The following is a 21,675-nucleotide window of genomic DNA, read 5'->3' on the forward strand; positions in this document are numbered from 1 at the left end:
GTTGCCATTTCATGGTACAGTTGAGCTGATGTTGAGTGTGTGTTTGTGTGTAGCGGTTCATTTCCTCCTTTTCTTTCTGCAACATTTCGTTCACTTGCTTATAGAAAGATTCATCACATAGGCCTTTAGCTTGATTGTTCCACATACCATGAGAACCAGCATGACTTTGGATATATGTTTCTGCAGATTTCAGAATGTATCCAAGATTGCAGGGAAGTTAATTACACCATCTCTGGAAGATGGACTGTGGAAGATGTACATAGCCCCTCAGTTATTTCACTTTGTCCTGGATTAATAACAGATTACTAACTTATTTGTTTAAACAGGGCGGGTTATTTACGAAAGTATTTTCTATGCAGAACTGATTAGCATTAACTCTAGACCATTTACTATTGACTGGATAATTTACATGTTGGCAAGGACTTATTCCTGCAGCCTGGTCATAATTGCTCAGCCAATTTCCCAACCCAAATCCAGAACCACTTCATTTTTAGATCTTTACGTGCTTCATGAAATGCCTTAGTGATTAAGCTCTGCACTTTGTTTTTCTTTGTTCTCCTGCTCACAGAAACCGATGGCTGCAAGACCGAGAGAAGCATTAGGAACTGGTCCGCAGCGTCTTCCAGTGTATGCATACACACAATTCGCTTTCCTTTTCTTTTCACACTTTTTATAGATGATGTGGTTGAGTTCCTCTTCTTGTAGTGTTGTCTGCAAGGCCGAAGGGTGTGAGCAATTTCATCGAGGCTGATGCAATCTTTGGACCAGTAGTGACGCTAGTGCCTGTATATCCCATGACTGGTTCTTTCAGCTCAATATCCATACACTACTTGTTTGTATTCTGTATTCCAGTGCAAATTATGATTGTTGCTAAACACTCTTGCATGTAACTGCACTACTATCTGCTCTAAAAAATGTCACTGCACTACCACAATGCTAGCATGCATTCCTTTTCACATCTAACACTTATTGAATTGTTCATCTTCTTTCTCCTCTGTTTGTCACAAAGATTCTTCTATGACAACCTCTTTAAGGAGATCAACTAATCTTCTTGTCGCAGTTTTTGTTGAAACATTGATTAGGTGCTCCAAGAATGTATGTGAGCTTGACATTGTATTTAACGGCATCAAGGTACAATGATTCTCTTTGTTTGTATTTTATTCTGGAATGTCACTGTCATAATAAATAAAGTCCAGAGAAGCATTGGTGTTTTTATCTTAGCATGTACTCCCTCTGTTCCTAAATATAAATCTTTTTAGAGATTTCAATAAAAACTACATACGGATGTATATAGACAAGCAGACGCCTTTTTGTAGCTTAGTTTCATATGTTGAACTGCGTTGTTGAGTGCAGTGCGTAGGCTCTTTATAAATTGCTCAGTAGGCAATCAACGCGGCACATGTGGGGGCTGTGAGAGCTGTGAATGGCATCGGTCTTGTCATACTTATGAGCAGGAGCACGGGCCACATTACTCTTCATGCCACTCTGAGCAGCCGAGATGTTGACTGCTGCTTGAATCCTGAGATTGATTTCCACGTTGTAATAGAAGAGAGTCCTGTTTGAGTTCCTGTATGAAAGGGTAAATAAGAAGAGGCATGTTTTCATGGTAGTTGCTGAAGGTGTTGGTCAGGAGTTGATTACCCGGACCGATGACCAGAACCAAGAGCAGGATGAGTATGTTAAGGGCATCTCCAGCCGCGCCCCCAACAGGCCCCCCCGGGCCACTTTTTCGGTGCCGGCGCGGAAAAAACGACCCAGTCGCGCCCTCAGGACGCCGAAAATTGCCGGTTCGGACCTTTTTTCCGCCCGGCGGTCACAGGCCGAACCCGGCGCGCTGGGGAGCAGTTGGGGGCTCCGGCGCTAGGGAAAAGCACGCCTGGCCCACACCGACAGGGGAAAAGTCAAGGTTTTCTTCCCCCGACTCGCCTCGCACCCCCCGCGCCCTCGGCCACCACTAGCTATATCCCGGCGACGGCCGCCTCCCTACTCCGCTAGATAGCCATTCCCCGCCGGAAAATAGCAGCGCTTCGCCGCGGCAGCCCCTCCCACAGCAGCTGGGCGTTTCCGGCCGCGGAGGCGTGGTTTAACGGCGGGTACACGCCCACCGAGCGCAAGGTGTTCGGCGTTTTGCCTGTCTCGGCGATGGACTCGGATGAGGAGGAAGAGCTCGCCGCGCTGCTGGAGGAGGAAGCCGCGGCCGACGTCCAGGAAGAAGAGCATCTCATGGTGCTCGCCGCCCTCGCCCAGCTGCTGGCGAGCAATGAAAAGCCGCGGCGAGGTGGCTCGGCGCCGGGGCGGGTGAAAGCAAAGAATCGGCATTGTCTCCAAGGCTACTGCATGCTCTACTCCGACTACTTCGCCGATGCTCCACTTCATGGCGAGAGAACATTTCGGCGCCGTTATCGGATGAGCCGAAAGCTCTTCCTCAGGATTGTGAGTTTCATCCGGGAGTTCGACAACTACTTCAAGTGCAAGATGGATTGCACTGGCGCTCTTGGATTCACCTCCATCCAGAAGTGCACGACAGCGATGAGGATGCTTGCATATGGAGCTCCCAGTGATTCACTCGACGACTATGGGCGCATGGCCGAGTCCACCAGTATAGAGTGTTTCTACAACTTCTGTCGGGCAGTGGTGGCGGTGTTTGGGCCACAATACTTGAGAACACCCAATGCGGAAGACACTGCTCGGATCCTAGCCCAGAATGCAGCAAGAGGATTTCCTGGGATGCTTGGAAGCATCGACTGCATGCATTGGAAATGGAAGAATTGCCCATTTGGTTGGTAGGGGATGTACAAAGGCGCCAAAGGCAGTTGCAGTGTGGTGCTTGAGGCGGTAGCCACACAGGACCTTTGGATTTGGCACTCCTTCTTTGGTATGCCAGGAACTCACAATGACATCAACGTGCTGCAGTGCTCTCCTGTTTTTGCCAAGCTCGTTGAGGGCCGTTCTCCTCCGGTGAACTTCGAGATCAACGGGCACCAATACAACAAGGGGTACTATCTAGCTGACGGCATCTATCCGAGATGGTCGACATTTGTGAAGACGATCTCAAACCCTATGGCAGGAGGCAAGAACGCCTGGTTTGCGAAGCTTCAGGAGGCTTGCAGGAAGGATGTCGAGCGGGCATTTGGTGTGCTCCAATCTCGATTTGCTGTTGTTCGGTACCCCGCTCAGACCTGGTCCAAAGATCAAATGTGGGAGATTATGACTTGTTGTGTCATCTTGCACAACATGATCATCGAGAGCGAGCAAGAAGACCCAGTGTTTGACACTGAACCATACTACAGGCAGGGTCCTCTAGCCGAAGTTGATCACCAGCTACCGGCAACTTGGACTGCCTATCTCAGTATGCGTCAGGAGATCCGAGACCCACAGGTGCATCATCAACTGCAGAAAGATCTGATTGAGCACCTATGGAGGCTCAAGGGGGACGCCGTGTGATGAAATACAAGTTTTTATTTGTTGAACTATATAATTTGTATTGAACTATTTGTTGTTGTACTATTTTGTTGAAGTATTTGATTTTTCTGTGATAAGAAATAATTGTGTTCATAATTGAACGCCGAGACACGGCGAAACCACGCCGAATATGGGCCTATTCTCACCCATATGGGCCGTTTATTCGCCGAAATTGGGCTGCAAAGTGGGCCAATTTCGGCGCCTGGAGGCGAGCTGGGGGCGACGACTGGGCGCAAAACCGCCCCCAGCGCCGATTGTATCGCCGGCTCGCCCCCAGAGGGCGATTTTTATGCGTCCTGGGGGGGCCAACGGCTGGAGATGCCCTAACATGTTGTTCCTTGACGTTGGCCTTCTTCTATAAAGTTTACATGCAACTCTCCTCCATGGTTAAAAAACCAATTTCGTTTTGTTTCTTTGACGGTTACTCATTTCTCTTACCGTTGTTGTATCAAAACAATTGTATTTTTGTTGATGGCCGCTTGGGCTCATTTTCTAGGAGAATGAGATGTGGGATAATCTACTCTGAAATGCTTGGTTCCCTTCAAACAATTTATAAGCTAACTAATTTTGGCTGCTGCTGCACATGAAACAATTGTACTATGTTGTTGCCATCTTGCCTTTTATGTGAGCTTAAACACACCATCAATTAAAATTTTACTAAGTTCATACTGTATGTATTTGCTCAAACAAAGTTGTTGAAAATGCAAATACTTTTAACGACTACATGATTTTAAATGAGACTCTGCGCCATTTGGCGCAACAGGTCATGTTATACAAATATATTTTTTTTAGCGCAATGGGTCATACAAATTTTTTTTTCAAATTCAGATTTCGCAATGTGATAAACATATTTTCAATATAGCATGGTTTAACACATGGGTTTTCTGACTACCAATATCGAATATGTCCTTGCAAAATGAAACAATTTTCATCGACAACATGGCTTTAGCGGGTCTCTGCGCCATTTGGCGCAACGGGTCAACTAGTTGTATCAATTGGAGCTGGAGCTCTGTCGCGACCCGTCTTAGGAGCTGCAGGCTCGGCAGGCCCGGAGGATGGATCAACAATGTGACTGATCAGACTGAGGCCAGTTACCTGTAAGAGTCAGTAGCACCATCCTGAATTAAGCTAGACATCAGGATCATCCATCAGGCTGCTAGGATCAGCATTATATGTGTTCCATCGGAGTGTCCATCTCTTGTCCAGTTTCAGTTATAACTAGAGAGTGCCGAGGGCCGGTCACTGTGGAGTTCAGAGACACGGTTGAAGTGTCATATCCTATTGGGGCCAAGCCGAAACCATGACCCCAAGTTCCATATCCAGGAGCGAGATGGCCAAGCACATATGACACCTGATTGGCAACATTCAGCGGGAGCAAGCTGAAAAAACAGACGTAAAGGGGTTTCCTTGGAAAGAAAAGGTTGCATGTATACCAGTGTTCACAAAACTAACAGTTACAGTCCTCACTTGATACTTGATTGAGAATCTCGTGAGCTACTGGGTTGGAAGCAAGTGATGCGTTAGCTTGTTGAGGAGCCAGCGAGGCAAACAGAGGAATTGTCTGGAGATCTTCAGGGGGCACGGCACACTAGAGCTGGAAGAAGAGTGTTCGGAAATAGACCCATTCCACACAGTATATGTGCTTCTGCAGTTCTGAATGTGAACGTTGCTGTCATGAGAACGATTGGTTGCTGACGGTGCTGCCGTGCTGTCCGCTAAAAATCAAGCGACCCGAAGGCGGGCAACCGCGGTGGCCGCTAAAAAAGCTGGCTTCCGCTTTGGTGTTTGGCGGGCAGCCGCCTGCAACCTCAGATGCTGCAGATGAACAAAGAATCAAAGATGAGATCACGGAGAACAAGATTAAGGCTTACCTGATAAGCCTCTTTCTTCGCACCGATCCACGCTTTGGCGGGTGTCGACAAAATGGCAAACTTGTTAATGATAGTCCATGATCCCTTGCTCATGACCAGCGGCTGGTGGTTTTGGGATTCGGCTCCCTTGTATCTGGCTCAGACAATGTTCCTTGATGTTATGCATGCCGTCCGAATATGTCCATCTAAACCTTACCCCCAGGCTCTAGTCTTCCTTTTTGTGCTTTTACTTTATGTATTCCAGTTCTCGCCCAGTTTTCCCTCAGTTAACTAGGCAACTTTCCTCTTATATGAAAAGGGCAGAGCTCCTGGCCTTGCCTCATCAAGTATTTCAAAACAAAAAAAACTAGTAATAATTGCACTTTTATGGCTTTCAACGCGGCGTAACCTTTTCACCCATAGTATAAAGGTTTGGTCCAGGTTTTACCAGTGCCACATATTTTCATTAATATAAACAAGGTGGGCCAGGGAGGACAGCTCAGTTTCTACATTATTTTTCGTTACATGATTTACAGCTAGGATAGTTGAGTTTCTACATTCTGGCATAAACACATGCTACATCACAGGAAATCCCATACTGGGATGGTGTACTGGCCTTGATCCGTGGTCTGGTGGCCCAGCTGAGGATTACTGCTAAGAAATTGCAATGACTGGATATCTGGAGGGGGAGCCTGCACCAAAACACGACGAAAACTAGATATCATCATTTTGCCTTCTTAAAAAAATTAGCCAACAAGGTGTTGAATGAGCTCATGCTATGTAATGCTGATTACAGTCACTTGACCGACTACATCAACTACTCCCTCCGTTCGGAATTACTTGTCGCAGAAATGGATGTATCTAGATGTATTTTAGTTCTAGATACATCCATATCCGAGACAAGTAATTCCGGACGGAGGGAGTACATGAATATCTCCCATGGAGAGAACTTGTTATAGAGGGGTATGTAAGGATATGAAATCAATGCTCACTTAAAAGTCCTACCCTAGCAACTGTTGAAGAAATAATTGGAGTAAAATCCCATGAGAAGGACAACACAGGTGTAACCAACCATAGAGTAATGCACAAATGTAGAATCACCTGGTGCATTTGAGGACCGCCATGAAAGGGTGATTGTTGTAGATGAGGTTGCTGAAGATGAACAGGTGATTGTTCCTGCATCTATCGACACACCGATATGTAGTGACAGCAAAGTATAAATTGTATTGCTTTTTCAAGAAATTAAAAAATGTCCATTACCTGCCCAAATGGCGTCATGCCAGAAAATCCTTGAAGAGAATTAAGACCAAACTGCTGTGTAACATATGGTGCCTGTTTCGATAAAGCTATAATATATCAGACTTAACTACAAACTACAATATTCATCATCTTATCTGTTCATCAAAACAGGGGTGTATGGAAAGAGAAGTAGAAGGAAATATAAGTTTTACCTGCATTATATGATTTGGGGCAAGGAACTGGTTGGTTGGAGTACTCATGTGATTCGGGATGTCATTCGATATTGTGGGAGCAAGAACCCTAAGTGGGAGTTCAGCCTCCTCAGACTCCACTAGACCTGCAACAATTTAATAAGATCAGACACTGATCATGTATTCACGTTCAATCCAGCATGGAGCAGCTTAGGTGATGAACATACCTTGTCTACCTTTTTTCTTTTTACTTGATTCAAGAGGACTTTGCTGCTGGCGACGATTCTCTACATTTTTATTTTTCTTACTACTTGCTCTGCGAGGTTCACTGTTGCTGGTATCATTCTGAGGCAAATTTGGCTGTTGACTTCTCATGATAGTGCTTAAGGAAGGCTTGTCATGCAACTTTGCTTGCAAAAGAAGCTCAACTTGCTCCAGGAGCTGATCATATTGGCTCTCCATAAATCTCTGACCTTCAATGTTTTCTGCAGCCTTTGCTGCCACTTTATATAAAGTTCGATACAGCGAATTGTGCCGTTTAGACACCGTGAACTTGGGATCTTCATCCACAGCAGCAAAACCGAAGTTCTCCTTTGGAGATTCACTCTGAGCATCCTTTCGCCATCTTTTCAAAATATATTGTGGTGGAAGTTCTTTGATATTTTTTATCTCAAGAACTTTCAGTACATGGCAACATGGAAGGCCTACGAATTCAAACTTCTTGCAGCTACAAACGACCATATATTCTGATGAGTCAAATCTAACAAAATGGACTTGAGGTCTGTTTTTGACAGTTACCTCATACTCGGATATTGGTCCAATTTCACCACAGCAATAAACCATGCAGGACAAGACCAGTTCAAATTCTAACCTGAACATCTCAAACAGTGCAGGAGTATATGTATTAGCAGCTTGCCAGAGTAACCGCAGAGGTGGTACCCTCTGTGTCATTTGAACTCCAAGGTAGTCAGCTTGTTGTTCAGCTAGACGTTTCTCCTCCAAAAATTTATCATATCTGTTGAAGAAGTATGGAAGATCTATTTCTGTTTTAAGAACACCTGTCAGGATGGCATCCATGTTATCACTTCGGAGTGTGGCTGCAATATCTGCACAGAATATATCACGCCCATAAGGCAAAGCCCATCTTTCTCTATCCTCATACAATTTACTTAGCCACTCATTGTCTTTCAGATTGTACTTCGCCAAGAGGATTTCCCAGCTAGACAAGAAGTCCCCCTCCTCCTCATAGTCATACAAAGACCGACTAAAATCATGGGCAAAAGTTTCCGAACCTTGGAATGTATCGCTTAGTACCTTGGTGGCATTTTGATATAAATGCAACAGTGAGAAGCGATGGGCAGTCCCTGGCCAAGCAGAAGCAACTGCATCGCTTATTGCTGTAGAGCGATCAGTCAAAACTGTTCTTGGCTGCTTACCGCTCATAGCAGACTTGAAAGTTTCAAACAACCACTTGAAGGATTCGACTGATTCATCATAAATAAATGCTGTACCAAATATGGTTGGCTCCTTATGATGGTTAACTCCAATGAACAACAACAAAGGCCTACAATAATCACTTGTGCTATACCTTGTGTCAACACATACTACATCACCGAAGTAGTTAAAGTCCATCACTGATTTAACATCTGCCCAGAATACATTTCTGAATTGGTCGTCTTCATCCACTTGAATGGAACAAAAGAATGAAGGATTCTCGCCTTTCATCCTCTGTAAATATTCAGAAATTGCCTGAGCATCGCCTGATTGCATATCCTTCGTGTGTCTTGTCCTTACGTAATTTTTATAATCATTTGGTATCAAAACAACTTTTGGTGGATCCGGAGGCTGCTGTAACTTTGCTAATAACTTCTGTGATCTAAGAATCTGAATGTCCACCAAGGGAGCTTCAAGATCATGATTATGATCAGCCACATACTCAGTCACAACATATTTGCCGCCAGTAGTGATTCTAACAGTCATGTGTGCTTCGCAGCCAGTTCTTATTTCTGCTCGTTGTTTCTTTGGCTCAGCAGTAACACTTTTAGGACGGAAGCCCTCTTTAGAACATACATAAGACCGAGACCTCGTAACATTATTTGCTGTTTTCTCAGAGCATCCTTTTCGGACATTGAATCCTGCAGTTCCAGCATAGCTGACATAAAACTCATAGGCCTTGTCTTCATTCAGGAAAACCATACCAACTTTTGGTTCTCCTCCAGGCCCAGCTACTACTTCAGTTTCTGGATCCTGTTCCGCTTCAACTATTTCATCTTCTTTATTCTCAGGCTGGACAATAGGGAAAACAATCATACATGTTATAGTGAATGGCCGTTTCAAATATGCAAATGTAATAATTCATATGGAAGAAATGGTGTAAACTCACAGAATTCATTATTCCCTTTCTATGTTACATAATAGAAGAAAAATATTATATCAAAAGATTCATACAGAGAACTCAAACAAGTATCTCCTATGCAACACTTGCAGAGAAAAAGTCAAACATATCATTACAATTGAACATTTTGCACACAAGCTTACCTTCTTTTCATTTTTAAGATTTTGCTTCTCAAGACGTTTTGAACGCCTTTCTGACGGCTGCCAAGAACAAGAATAAGAAAGCATAAAAATAATGAGATAAATGTCACAGAAATGCTTCACATTTACTCTGAAAAAACTAATACATGGAGGCAAGTTAACGCTTGTTGATTCGAATAATTTGCACATTCATGAGACGAGATACAGCAGGTCAGATAAATTAGAATTGTGTTAGCATACAAGAGTTGCAAAGTGGAGGTAAGTACAAACCACCCACAAATCACATAAAATTAGTTCAGCGAAGGCAACAAGAAGAGCTACAGATAATCTGTTGAAACCAGCCCCATAGAAGTTAAGAGTTATACATCAATGAAATGCGGAATACAGGTACATAGTGAACATTTTCTTCTATAAAATTAAGTTTATTAGCAACAGAAAGTGGCTACACAAATGAAGTAACAACACATATCTGTCATGTGGGGCAGAATGTATGGCGCAGGCACAATGATAAGGACAGGCAGCCTACTGCTTGATCCTCACGATAGCCTAGGGGATCCCCGTATCAATTAGTTTCCAAGTTTGTTAGTGCTTGCCTTATGTCGTAAGCCTTCCTTTTACCCCAGCCATCTATATTCTAGCTATGTAAAGCTATCAATAAACAGAAAACGAGATTAGGCTCCAACCCTAAGCACATGACAATATCTTCCATAGAAAAGGTGCCAATTTATTTGCCAGTATGTATGAGACTGCAGTCGGTTGTAGCTTGTGAGTCCTGACAGTGAGATGACAATTAGACACCAACTGAGTGCTACCATTTTTCTTTCATTGGATAACTAACCACCCACTTAATGGAAACTGCTAACAGCGAAAGAACACAGTGATGCAGCGCATTCGCAAATACAAATATTGCTGATATGCAAGCAAAGTTACCAGCGGTCCGTCGCTTGACAGAAATCTACCTCCATCACCACGCTTACGCCTTTCCGCCAAAGCTTGGCGTGAGACAATCTAAAATGGACAAGAACACATACTTACCAAATAAGCAAAGGATCATACAATATTATATTTGTATCTACGATTACTTTCAGTTGATATAGGGCCGATTACCCAGACACTTGAACATTCTAACATATGTTTATGTCCTGATATATGCAACACACATTGGTAAAAACAGGCCATAAATATTGATGTGCCAGGTATATAACCTTTTTTCTGAAATGAGCAAGTATGTGGGCCTCATTGTAGCAATGAGGCCTACTTACATCGTATTCTACAGTCCACAATCCACATAATACAGTATTGCAAATTATGATATATTCTATATCACCATCACAACAAACAGCAAGGTGGAAGTGATTTACCTTGGCAGGCCTGCCCGAGGCAGGTCTGCTCTGTCGCTTCGAGAGATACTTATTAAGTATCTTCTTTCTCTCATCAACAGCGCACTGCGACGCCATCACACCAAGGTCCGTCGACACACATGCCTGAAGGGCATTATCCTCTGTAACAGCCTTTCTCGGCCTCCCCCTCCCTCTCTTTTCCTTGACCTCCACCTCCTTTTCCATTTCACCCTCATGAGCATCAGAATTAGCACCGTCGCCGTCACCGAGGTCATGGGCACCATCCTGTGCAGCATCCTCCACCTCAACATGTTCCTCCTCCAGTTCGACGACAGACTCGACATCCTTCTCCACAGCATCCTTCTTATCCCCACCTCTCCCCAAATTCTCCGTACTAGGTACTGCTTGCCCATTCCCTGTGCCTGCTGTTGCGACACCCTTCTCCACCGAGTTCTTCACCTTGATCACCGGCGTGCTCTTCTTCCCGGGCTTGCGGCCCCTCTTCTTATGCGCCCCAACCTTCCCTTCCCCTTCCCCTTCCCCCGCGGCACCCTCCTCCACCTCCTTCGGGGCTGCCGAATCCTTGGCTTTGTTACCCTTCCTGTAGGAGTAATTGCCTCTGCAGCAGAGGAACCGCTGCATGATCATGCCCCCCGTGCCGGCCGAGCGGCGGTTGGAGCCGGTGCGCGCCTTGAACCCGGCCCTCTCGCCGTAGCCGTAGTAGAAGCCCTTGGCGTCCTGGACGGAGTCGAACTCCATCCCTAGCTCCGGCGCGGCCGCGGCCGCGGAGGGGGCAGCCTCCCCCGTAGCCGCCGCTTCCAGCACGTGGTTGTGCTCCACCACCAGCTTGGACACCTTCCACTTGCCCTCATCCCCGCCCACCCCGCCGTCCTTCCTCACCACCTCCATCATCGCCCTGCACCGTTCGTCGGGCGGTCCCGCGGGCGCTGGCGACGCCTCCTCCTCGCTGGCGGGGCCGGCCTGGCGGAGCGAGAGGTAGCCGCGGGAGAGCGGCTCGCCGGGCTCCGCCGGCGGGGGCGGATCGGAGGAGCTCGCGGGCGGCCCCAGCGGCGGCGGCGCGTCGGCCATGCTCGGGGCGGGGGTTTGGGCGGGGTTTGAAATGGCGCGGGTTTAGGCGGGGGCGGGGGATGGGGTGGGGGGTGGAGATCGGGTGTGGGGAGGAGGCGTCTTGCCCTGGCTGCGGCGGCCGGCGGGAGGGGGGGGGGGGTGGGGGGGTGGATGCGGAGAAGGGTGTGGGTGTCAAAGGCTGCGCGCACGGGCGTCGGCTCCCTGGCGCGTGGGGTCAGGGGCGGCGTGGCCCAGGTGTCATCGGGTGTGAGCCTGGAAGCGAGTGTGGCGCTAGGGGGCCGCCGATGGGGCTCCTGGTCGGCGACCTGAGGAGGGAGACGGTGTGGCGCCTCTGAGCACGCGACGCGTGGCCCGCCACGGTAGGGGATTGGCATGCCGCAGGTGGGCCGACGATGTCAGTGCACACATTTTTATCACGATCGTCTACGAATTACTCCCTCCGTTCTACTCCTCAGTTCCGAATTACTTGTCTAAATGTATTTTAGTTCTAGATACATCCATTTCTGCGATGAGTAATTTAGAACGAAGGGAATATAATGTAAGATTTTTTTTATACTAATATAATGTCAAAAAACGTCTTACATCATGAGACTAAGAAAGTATGATCGTTATTACCGATGTGGAAAGGGAAAGAAAATACGAGTTCCTCGTGCAACCTATATGCACTTTGGAATTATTATCATTGCTAGAGGATTGAGATAGGAAGTAGAGTGACAACCAGTGTAGTGCACAAACGGCAGTTTTCGATTCGCGTGAAGAAAAAAAATCACTGCTCGTATTCCAACGTAAAGAAAATGTAGAAAGGACCATACATGAGATGCGCAAATGGATACACTAGGGACACTTGTGCCCCCCAAAAACAAAGGAATTCTTTGAAGCCTCTGGAATGAACGATCTGATAGATCGTTGTCGGACTCTGTTGTCATTGAATCATCAAAAGGGGAAGAAGATGGTGCTCCCGTTCTACATGTGTTTTCATATGTTGAAACAAACTGCCTTGCTATACATCTGGAGGAATCAAACTTATTCAACATGTTTTCATATGTGTCATAAGTAATTTCCTCCCTAGGCAAGCTGAGAACGTGATCCGGTCAACACGTTTCTTGATGCCGCTCATTCCGAAGAAGTGAAAGTTAGCCCCTGCATGGGCATCTAAGACAAGTTATACACTCTTGCCAAGAGGATCGAGCTTGTGTCTCACAAGTGAAAAGGAACAAGAGAAGCACGTATTTATATATGCATAGCACATAGTGGTAAAGAAGAGTTGCAGGAGGTGAAGAGCTTAGGTGCATATAAATAGAGGAAGTAATGCTCAGTAAATACTCGGCAAGAGACTTGGGCGTGATATGGCACCGTCTCCATCCGGGTTCTCCACCTCCCACACCTACATATGAAAACCAACCCTCTAGTTGAAGACCGCGGCACATAAATTTGGTGCAGTTCATGTGAGCTAAGTTAACAAAGATCCTCTATAACATTATGCTCTTTAATTTTAAATAGCCCCACATTCAATTGAGATCTGCAATTGAAATTGGGTCATTCAATTTTGATCGCATCAACAATTTCTTGAAACTCTCTTGTTAGACTCTTTTGTACTCATTATGTTTCCTAAATTTTAAGGGGCGGCACAATTAATTGATGTCTGCAATTTATGATTGGGTCAATCAATTTTGATCGGGTCAACAATTTCTCAAGGAGCGCTCCCATTCAATTCTTTTAATTCACTATGTTTCCTAATTTTGAAGCCCCGCCAATCAATCAATGTATTCAATTTGAGATTTGGTTTTATGCTTCAGACTGGGTCAATGATTTTCAAAATTAATCAGTAGCAATCAGCCTTTAAAAGTATATCAATCCCGTGCACCCTCCCACCACCTAGAAAAAGAAAGTGCCACATTATGTGAACTATAGAACCAATATAGTCAATGTAGCCACCAACACAATTTTTTTTCACATAAATATAGATTGGTTGGCAAATAACACAAAATCACATCACAAAAGGAGCTATTTACGACGACTCCGTCCGCTCGAATAGATTCAGATAGCTAGCTAGCTAGCTCAGTCCGCTCGAATCGATTCAACTAGCTAGCAGTGGCGGAGGGAGGATTCGAGTATAGGGGGGCCGAGTACGTATATTGATCGAATCTTGTTGATAATTACTAGTTGCTTCTACTAAAATTGTTGATCGTTGGGGGGGGGGGGGGGGGGGGGGCGGGGGGGGGGGGGGGGGGGGGGGAGGGGGGGGGGGGGGGGGGGGGGGCGGGGGGGGGGGGGGGGGGGGGGGCAGGCCCCTGCTCGTCCCCCTGGCTCCGCCCCTGCTAGCTAGTTCCTAGATTGATTCAGCTAGCTACGACGATGGTGGTTCCGTATTTGGCCGTTTGGATTGATTCAAGCTAGTTAGTTTCATGCAAGTCACCCTGGACGCCCGCGGCTCCGTATTTGGCCGTTTTATGCGCTGTTCGCCGGTTTCGTAGAAGTGAGCTAGCTGACCGTGGACACGGGCGAGAGAAAGAAAAAGACGTCAGGAAAATATAAATGAGTATTTAATTTTACAATTTAAGTTTGAGGAGTTTGTTCGGCTGCAGCTCAAACCAATCCTTAAAAAATGCGTTTCCACGAACTGAAAACGCTCCGCGGTTTAAAGGGTGTGTTAGAGACGCTCCTACTCGTAGAAAATAACCGTACTAGTGAACACACGAGACGAACACATTGACCATCGGCGCTACTTAAAAAGGAAAAGATAAACAGCATCCTGCTGCGCGAAGCAAAAGCCGTACCAAACTAGACGTCCAAGCAACCGCTTCCCTCTCTTCTCTTGCTCTGCTCGTCTCCAGTCCACCCTGCTCGCATCGCACCGACCGATCCGATGGACCGCGCCGATCCCGCGCGGGGCCGCCTCGCCGTGCTCTCCTCCCACCTCCTCGCCGCCGGCGCGGATCCCGCGGCCGCGCTGGGGAGGTCGCCGGCGTCGGCCGCGGCCCCGGGGGCCCGCGCCGGCGTGCTCGCCGTGGTGGACTCGAGGACCGGGAAGCGGTACGAGGTCAAGGTTTCGGAGGACGGCACCGTCCGCGCCACAGACTTCAAGAAGGTATAAAACCAGCAGTCCAGCCTGATATTAGCTTGTCTTCTCCTGCGGCGGGGGGTGGCGTGAATCGATCTGTGCTGCCTCTGTCCGTAGCAGAGTGCTTGTGCTCTGCAGTTCGGTTAGCGGTGGGCTGGCCTTATGGATTCGGGATTGGATCAGGATTTTTATCCTACTCGTCGTAGCTAGGCGCATGTAATGAAAGAGCTTAAGTTTTGGTTGGTAGTTGAGGTTCCAGTCCAATAATTAGGATCTACTGTTGAACCTGTGATCAGATCAGATGATCCAGCAATTGATGAATTATTCTTTTGTAGAAATTGTAATTGAGGATGATAGATAGACGTATTAAATATTTAATTCGACCGAGCTCGTTAAATTTAATGCAATCGGGCCAACAATATATGGTTATTGTACGTGAGGTTGAAGTTGAGCTGATAATCAGTACAAGCTTGAAATTTGTTCTGATGGGTAATTGTTGCAATTAACAATGTTATGGCATGGTCTAGGAGAACTTGTCTAATTGACCGACATGTATAGCTTGGGAAGCTGGTAGCCGTAATTATTTCAGTAGAAATTGTCTATAGATTTCTGTGATTTTGCAGCACCAAATTTTAACAAAACACGCTATAAGCATTTTACTTTCAGTGACACCTTCTTTTTCGAGGAACTAGCAGGAGCTCTGCCTCAATGATCCTTCATTTGTATCATGAAACCAGATCGAAGAGGACAAAGCTGATTGTCGTTGTGTTATGTTGTAGATTACCACTGGGAAAGATGACAAGGGTCTTAAGACTTACGATCCTGGTTATCTCAACACTGCCCCTGTGCGTTCTTCCATCTGCTACATTGATGGGGATGAGGGAATTCTTCGCTACAGGGGTTATCCAATTGAGGAGGTGGCCGAAAGCAGTTCGTTTGTTGAGGTCGCCTACCTCTTAAGTAAGTGTTTTGCAACTTGTATTCCTATTGAATTCCAGAGCATATTCGCTTTTTTTGTTGTAATCGTTGGTTAATGACTTGTGCGTTCACAGTGTACGGGAACTTGCCCACTCAGAGTCAACTGGCAGGCTGGGAATTTGCAATTTCACAGCACTCTGCTGTTCCTCAAGGACTCTTGGTATGCGTTGTCCCTTACCTTTTCTTTTAGAGTCTTGATATTACGATATATTAAGAATATCATGTAGGTTTCGGGCTTCGCTCTGATTACAAAGTGATGTATGGTGCTTTCTAATTTTGGCAGGATATCATACAATCAATGCCTCACGATGCCCACCCCATGGGTGTCCTTGCCAGTGCAATGAGCACACTTTCTGTCTTCCACCCAGATGCAAACCCTGCCCTTAGAGTAAGCACATTCTGAATGCACCAATTTAGGCAGATGATTATTCACATAGTTCTTACGCAATGCAATAGTATCCATCAAATCCTTAAACTTTCACTGTTATAATTCTTGTTTGATAGTTTGTTGTACATGCATACTTAATTTTTTATTATTATGCTTAACAGTTTGAAGTTGATCTTTGACATATTCTACCCATACAGGGGCAAGATCTGTACAACTCAAAGCAGGTTAGGGATAAGCAAATTGTGCGAGTTCTTGGGAAGGTATGACTAATAATCTGATTATCTTCAGTTAGTGTAGTTTTTCAGGATACTCATCCAACTGATTAAATTATGTTGCCATGCTAAAAATATCCACGGATTCCGCACATAACCTCATGATGAAAGTTGCAACAACAGTACTTTCTGTCTTTAGTCATCTACGTGACTTAACTTTCTATATCTGACCATTTGTTTAGGCACCAGCAATAGCAGCTGCAGCCTACCTGAGACTAGCAGGAAGGCCTGCTGTCCTTCCTTCAAATAATCTTTCTTATTCAGAGAATTTCTTGTATATGCTAGACTCTTTGTAAGTCACGTTACTTGATAATTATTTTCATTTGTTTTTCCCACATATATTGGCTAAATAATCCATTTGCTACATATTTTTCTATGTTTGTTGTGTTGCAGGGGTAACAAAGAATATAAGCCAAATCCCCGACTTGCACGGGTTCTAGATATCCTTTTTATTCTCCATGCTGAACACGAAATGAACTGCTCAACAGCTGCTGTTAGGCACCTTGCTTCAAGGTATCATGTCCTTCATTCTCCTCTCAAGTGGGAGTAGTAAATTGATGTCTAATTACCTATGATATCTGTATAGTGGTGTCGATGTCTTCACTGCTCTTTCTGGTGCTGTTGGAGCTCTATATGGTCCACTGCATGGTGGCGCAAATGAGGTAAATTATATCGAGCTCTGCATCCTCCTCGTTCATGAATTCAAGCTTATAATGTTTCTACATATTTGACAATCCTCATCATTAGTAATTCATTAATTAATCTAAGAAACAGCAGGACCTTGCCTCAGTAGCTTTACATGAAAAACCTTCTGAATCTTGCATCCACTTGTAAGGAAGTTTGTATTTTAAATAATCATTAACCTACACTTAAATCAGTTTTAGACCGTGTGTTCCACCTCTGGCCCTACCAGGCCCATTCAAAACCCAAATTGAAACCTAACAAAACTGAAAGTATGTGACTAGCAGTCTCATGCAGTTCTAGTTCATCCTATGTACCCGGCAGGAGCTTGCAACGGTTCCATGACGACCAATGCTCCAATTTCTTTTATGAAGAGTCTGATATCCATATCTCCCTGACCGTATCTACATTGCTCAATATCTCCTTAATTTGGAACTATCAAAACTAGTGCACACAGTATAACCAAGATTATTAGACCACGAGGAACAACTTATTAATGCGTCTATGGATTTTATTAGATTTGGTACCTGTAAAGTGTTTATGCATACTGGCAGGCTGTCATTTTCTCCATGTAAAGCAGAATCCATTACTATCTATAATTTCGAAGGTGATTAATCTTTGCCTGATTCACATTGAAACTCATGAAAATGAATTCCTGAAGCAAGGCCCACCAACACATTTCTATGTGTTTCTGTTTCTCATCGTGGCGTCATGCAAGTAGATCCATCCTCCCAGGAATATCCTTCCAGCCCCACACCATGTTAGTTTTTAGGGAATGTATGTATTGTGAAGTCTTTTAATTTCAGAAACCTGCATCCTGGCCAAAAGAGATCAATGATTTGCATCTTACCATGGGACTTAGTGTTATGTTCTGTATGTCAGGCGGTACTTAAAATGTTGAATGAGATTGGAGCTGTGGAGAATATTCCAGATTTCATTGAGGGAGTGAAGAACAGGTGATAATACACAACTCCTGCTTGATTGATATTTTTCTTGTCTCCGTGATAGTCTTTTCAGTAGAATTTCTACTTCGATACCTTTTGATGTACCGTGGGACTTGTTTTACAAGCGATGTCTGTCATTTTTCAGGAAACGGAAAATGTCAGGTTTTGGGCACCGTGTGTATAAGAATTATGATCCTCGTGCTAAAGTCATCCGAAAGTTAGCAGAGGAGGTTTTCTCTATTGTTGGACGGGATCCTCTTATCGAGGTCAGCTATTCTTGATCTGTTTAACTGTAGAGAGGAAGATTTTCTGAGAACTTTACGAAACCTCCATTTATGTGGCGAGAGTTTGATCGGTGCTCTCATGTAATGAAACAGTGCTGCTCTGTTTATGCTGTGGGTGCTAAGTGTCAGTAACTTTGTCTATGAAACATTATGTTTCGCAAGTAACAGAGTAAAAGGATCGAACCATGCAAGATAGAAAATACAGTAAAAATATCTCTTTTCTACTGGGTGAAAATTGACTGAAAAATTGTGAGATAGATGAAGTGCAATTCAGATTATTTCCACTTTGGATCTGTTGACTGTTGAAAGGAACAAAAATAGTGGACCTAAGTTGTACGATTGTTCGCCATCTGTTTTTTTTATGACCGAACGAAAGCTGTGTGTTTTATGCTACTCTTGTTTGCTAATATCACAAATGGCTAACACTTCAGGGTTTGACAATCGTTCATTTTGCTATTTAACTTCTTTTTCTTTAAACACCCTAGAGTTATGGTATCAACAAGGGCCTAATAATTATGTCGTTTTCTTTAAATGAGGATCCTAAACAGCTTGGCTATTGGTGGTCGAAACTGTAATCATGCGTTGCCAAATCAAACACATCCTTATGATGTTTTCTGATGCCATGCCAGGTTGCTGTTGCTTTGGAGAAGGCAGCACTGTCAGACGATTATTTTATCAAGAGGAAGCTGTATCCAAATGTGGATTTTTACTCAGGCCTGATTTACAGGTGTATCAGTTGTTTCTTCGAAACTGAGTCTACTTTCTATCCCCCGTGCACCCTATTTCTGTTATTGAATACTTACATTGTGACTCGTTGATTTTCAGAGCGATGGGATTCCCTACAGAATTTTTCCCTGTGTTATTTGCAATTCCTCGCATGGCTGGTTGGCTAGCACATTGGAAGGAGTCACTTGATGACCCTGACAATAAAATTATGAGGCCTCAACAGGTCAGTAGCTATCAACAGTTTTATGTAGAGCACTTCTTTTTGCTTGTTCTGAATTCGGGGACAACCATTTTTGTTTTGTTTGTCAGTCTATACTGAGCACCAGCTTAAGAGTTGCTATTATTCTTTGATCTGTAGTGTGAAATATAATGTTGTACATGCTTCTTATTCTTTTGAGTGTTGTTCGGTGGATCTAGTTTTCCCTGTGCTTTAGCAAGGACTTCTTATCACTGTGATACATGTTCCTTTATGCACCTTGAAACGATTTTGCTTATGCAGAAGTCAGTCAATGAATTCTAGTCATGTTTCACTTTATCTTGTCTCCCTATAGTATCCTGTTTTTTTTTCTGTCATATTCTCAAAATTAGTAGAACAAATAATTCTGTTAACATTATTTGAGTCATGCAGTTGCTAAAACAAACCATCTAAGACAGTAGTTAGTTACTCAGGCAGCCAGATCTTCTCATACTTGTGCAATGATTGCTTTGTCGGCGTTAATTTGTTTGCTATTTCTTCAGGTATACACGGGCGTTTGGCTGAGGCACTACACCCCTGTGAGGGAACGAGTGGCATCTAACCAGGGCGAGGAGCTCGGTCAGATCGCTGCATCAAACGCAACGAGGCGTCGCCGTGCTGGTTCTTCCCTGTAGAACAGCAGCAGGCACGGATGCATGGTGCAGCATCCAGCCCACGCAATAAACCAGGCTGCTGTCGTTGCCACTCACAACGCCGCAGCGGCTCGAGTCCGGGAGCTGTTATCCTTCTGGTGTCACCAAGACACTTAGCAGTTGCCATGTAATAAACTTCTAGTAAAAGGCACGCTGTGGACACTATCTATGCACACACTTCCAGTTTCCAGCTTCATCTCTGCATGCATGCAATGTGAGCTCATGATTGGAAAAAATAATCATACTCCCTCCGTCCCAAAATAAGTCTTAACTTTAGAGGGAGTAGTTGATGGCATGTCGGTCTTCGTAAGAGTGTGCATATTAGTGCGGTGCGTAGGATTCGATCCCTGGCCAGCAATGAAAAATCATGCCATTTGACCGTTAGTTAACGCGCTATTTAGTTCTTTTTTACCTTGGGAAAAAGTTCCCTTTTTCAGTTAAACGTGTTACTATTTTATCGAACCTGGACGGACCAACGGTTGTACCGGTGCTCCAGCAGCCTGTCCGGTTCATTCGTCGGTCTAGGTTTTCAAAACTATGCTCTAATGATGTTGGATTTACAATCACACTGATGCGATTTATGTGCGTGGCGCTGACTGTGCTTCCGTTTGGCCAGACCGGTGGACTGTTCGTTGCTGCTCTTTCGGTGATGTTCCCTGTAGTTGGCAACGTTCTGGGTGTTGTGTTTGGTCGTTGCATGGTACTCACTCCGTCCGGAAATACTTGTTCTAGAAATGGTTGTATCTAGACTTATTTTAGTTATAGATATATCTATTTTATCCATTTGTCAGTATTTTTGGATAGAGGAAGTAGGCGGTACTTCAATGAACTACGTGTGGTTGTTTGTGCGGGTTTGGTTGCCGGGGGTGGTGCCTTCGTGGTCAAACCTGCAAAATCGCATACGGAGGACATGAATATAGCAAAGGCGTAGCGGAGCGCGCCATTCTGTCTAGTTCATTTTCGTATCATATGGTTACTGTCTTCAGTTTTTTGCTGTTGTACCTTGCTACCTTCTCTGTTTTATATCTCTGTTTTTGGATCTGTGCATGCTATTTCCTTTCTGGATCACATCCCATGTCTTCTTGAGCAATAGTAATACACTGATGCAATGAGGAGACACACTGCTGACTCTCACTCGTTTGTTCCACCATTGATGTTTGTTCCAAGCTTGACCGGGTCAGTGTCGATCGTCGTCTTTTGTAGGCAGTACCTTTTGGGAATTATGCACCTCGTATTCCTTGCACTAGCTAATGATTTGTGCACTTTCTCGATGCAGGAGCAGTGGGTTAGCTTGGACCAATGACAGAAGTGGTGAGGCATTCATATGGAAGTTTATCTCATTACACTGGACTAGAGTCAACGGCTGTTAACATGCTTCTTGATGTCGCCCGTTCCGAAGAAGCAAAGGCAAACAAATTCCTGCCTCCCCTTGGGCATCTAAGACCTGCATGCGTTCTTGTCGAGAGAGGATTGAGTATGTAGATATTTATAGATGTAGAATAGTAAGAAAGAGTCGCAAAAAAAAGCGAGGAAAATTATGAGGTGGAAACATTTAAGAACCTAGATGCACATAAGTAATTAGAGGTACTGCTCCGTCAAAACTTTACTACGAGACTTTGGGCATGATAGGTAGGCTGCATCAACCGATCAGGAATGTCACACACACAAGCTATGACTGTCTGGTTATCTGTATGCGCCCACCATATGTTAACATGAGTTGCTCCATTGCTTACAATGACTACTCTAG

General features: G+C 44.9%; 2 protein-coding genes and 1 pseudogene across 4 annotated transcripts; 2 read left to right on the forward strand and 1 right to left on the reverse strand.

Annotated features, from left to right (window-relative positions):
* Positions 1–5,737: 5,737 nt before the first annotated feature.
* On the reverse strand, positions 5,738–11,815 carry LOC125510773 (protein FAR1-RELATED SEQUENCE 5-like). Of its 3 annotated transcripts, none has more exons than XM_048676037.1 (8): positions 10,639–11,815; positions 10,208–10,285; positions 9,281–9,337; positions 6,979–9,028; positions 6,764–6,888; positions 6,573–6,644; positions 6,414–6,494; positions 5,738–6,004 (listed from the first exon to the last, which is right to left on the reverse strand). In XM_048676037.1, the coding sequence occupies exons 1-8, from the start codon at positions 11,704–11,706 to the stop codon at positions 5,894–5,896; spliced, it is 3,642 nt and encodes a 1,213-aa protein (XP_048531994.1). In that variant the 5' UTR covers positions 11,707–11,815; the 3' UTR covers positions 5,738–5,893. The 3 variants fall into 3 exon arrangements, with proteins under 3 accessions (XP_048531994.1, XP_048531993.1, XP_048531992.1); XM_048676036.1 differs by having other exon boundaries at positions 6,414–6,488; positions 6,970–9,028; positions 10,639–11,812; XM_048676035.1 differs by having other exon boundaries at positions 6,970–9,028; positions 10,639–11,806.
* LOC125507385 lies at positions 11,710–14,039 on the forward strand (annotated as a pseudogene).
* Positions 14,040–14,449: 410 nt separating this feature from the next.
* Positions 14,450–20,189, forward strand: LOC125510774 (citrate synthase 3, peroxisomal-like). The gene is made up of 13 exons (XM_048676038.1): positions 14,450–14,794; positions 15,547–15,727; positions 15,820–15,905; positions 16,029–16,133; positions 16,331–16,393; positions 16,588–16,697; positions 16,799–16,918; positions 16,992–17,067; positions 17,969–18,042; positions 18,176–18,296; positions 18,944–19,041; positions 19,140–19,263; positions 19,779–20,189. The coding sequence occupies exons 1-13, from the start codon at positions 14,573–14,575 to the stop codon at positions 19,908–19,910; spliced, it is 1,512 nt and encodes a 503-aa protein (XP_048531995.1). The 5' UTR covers positions 14,450–14,572; the 3' UTR covers positions 19,911–20,189.
* The last annotated feature ends 1,486 nt before the right edge of the window (positions 20,190–21,675 follow it).

Source organism: Triticum urartu, chromosome 5 (genome assembly GCF_003073215.2).
Source record: "Triticum urartu cultivar G1812 chromosome 5, Tu2.1, whole genome shotgun sequence".
Taxonomy (NCBI): Eukaryota; Viridiplantae; Streptophyta; class Magnoliopsida; order Poales; family Poaceae; genus Triticum; species Triticum urartu.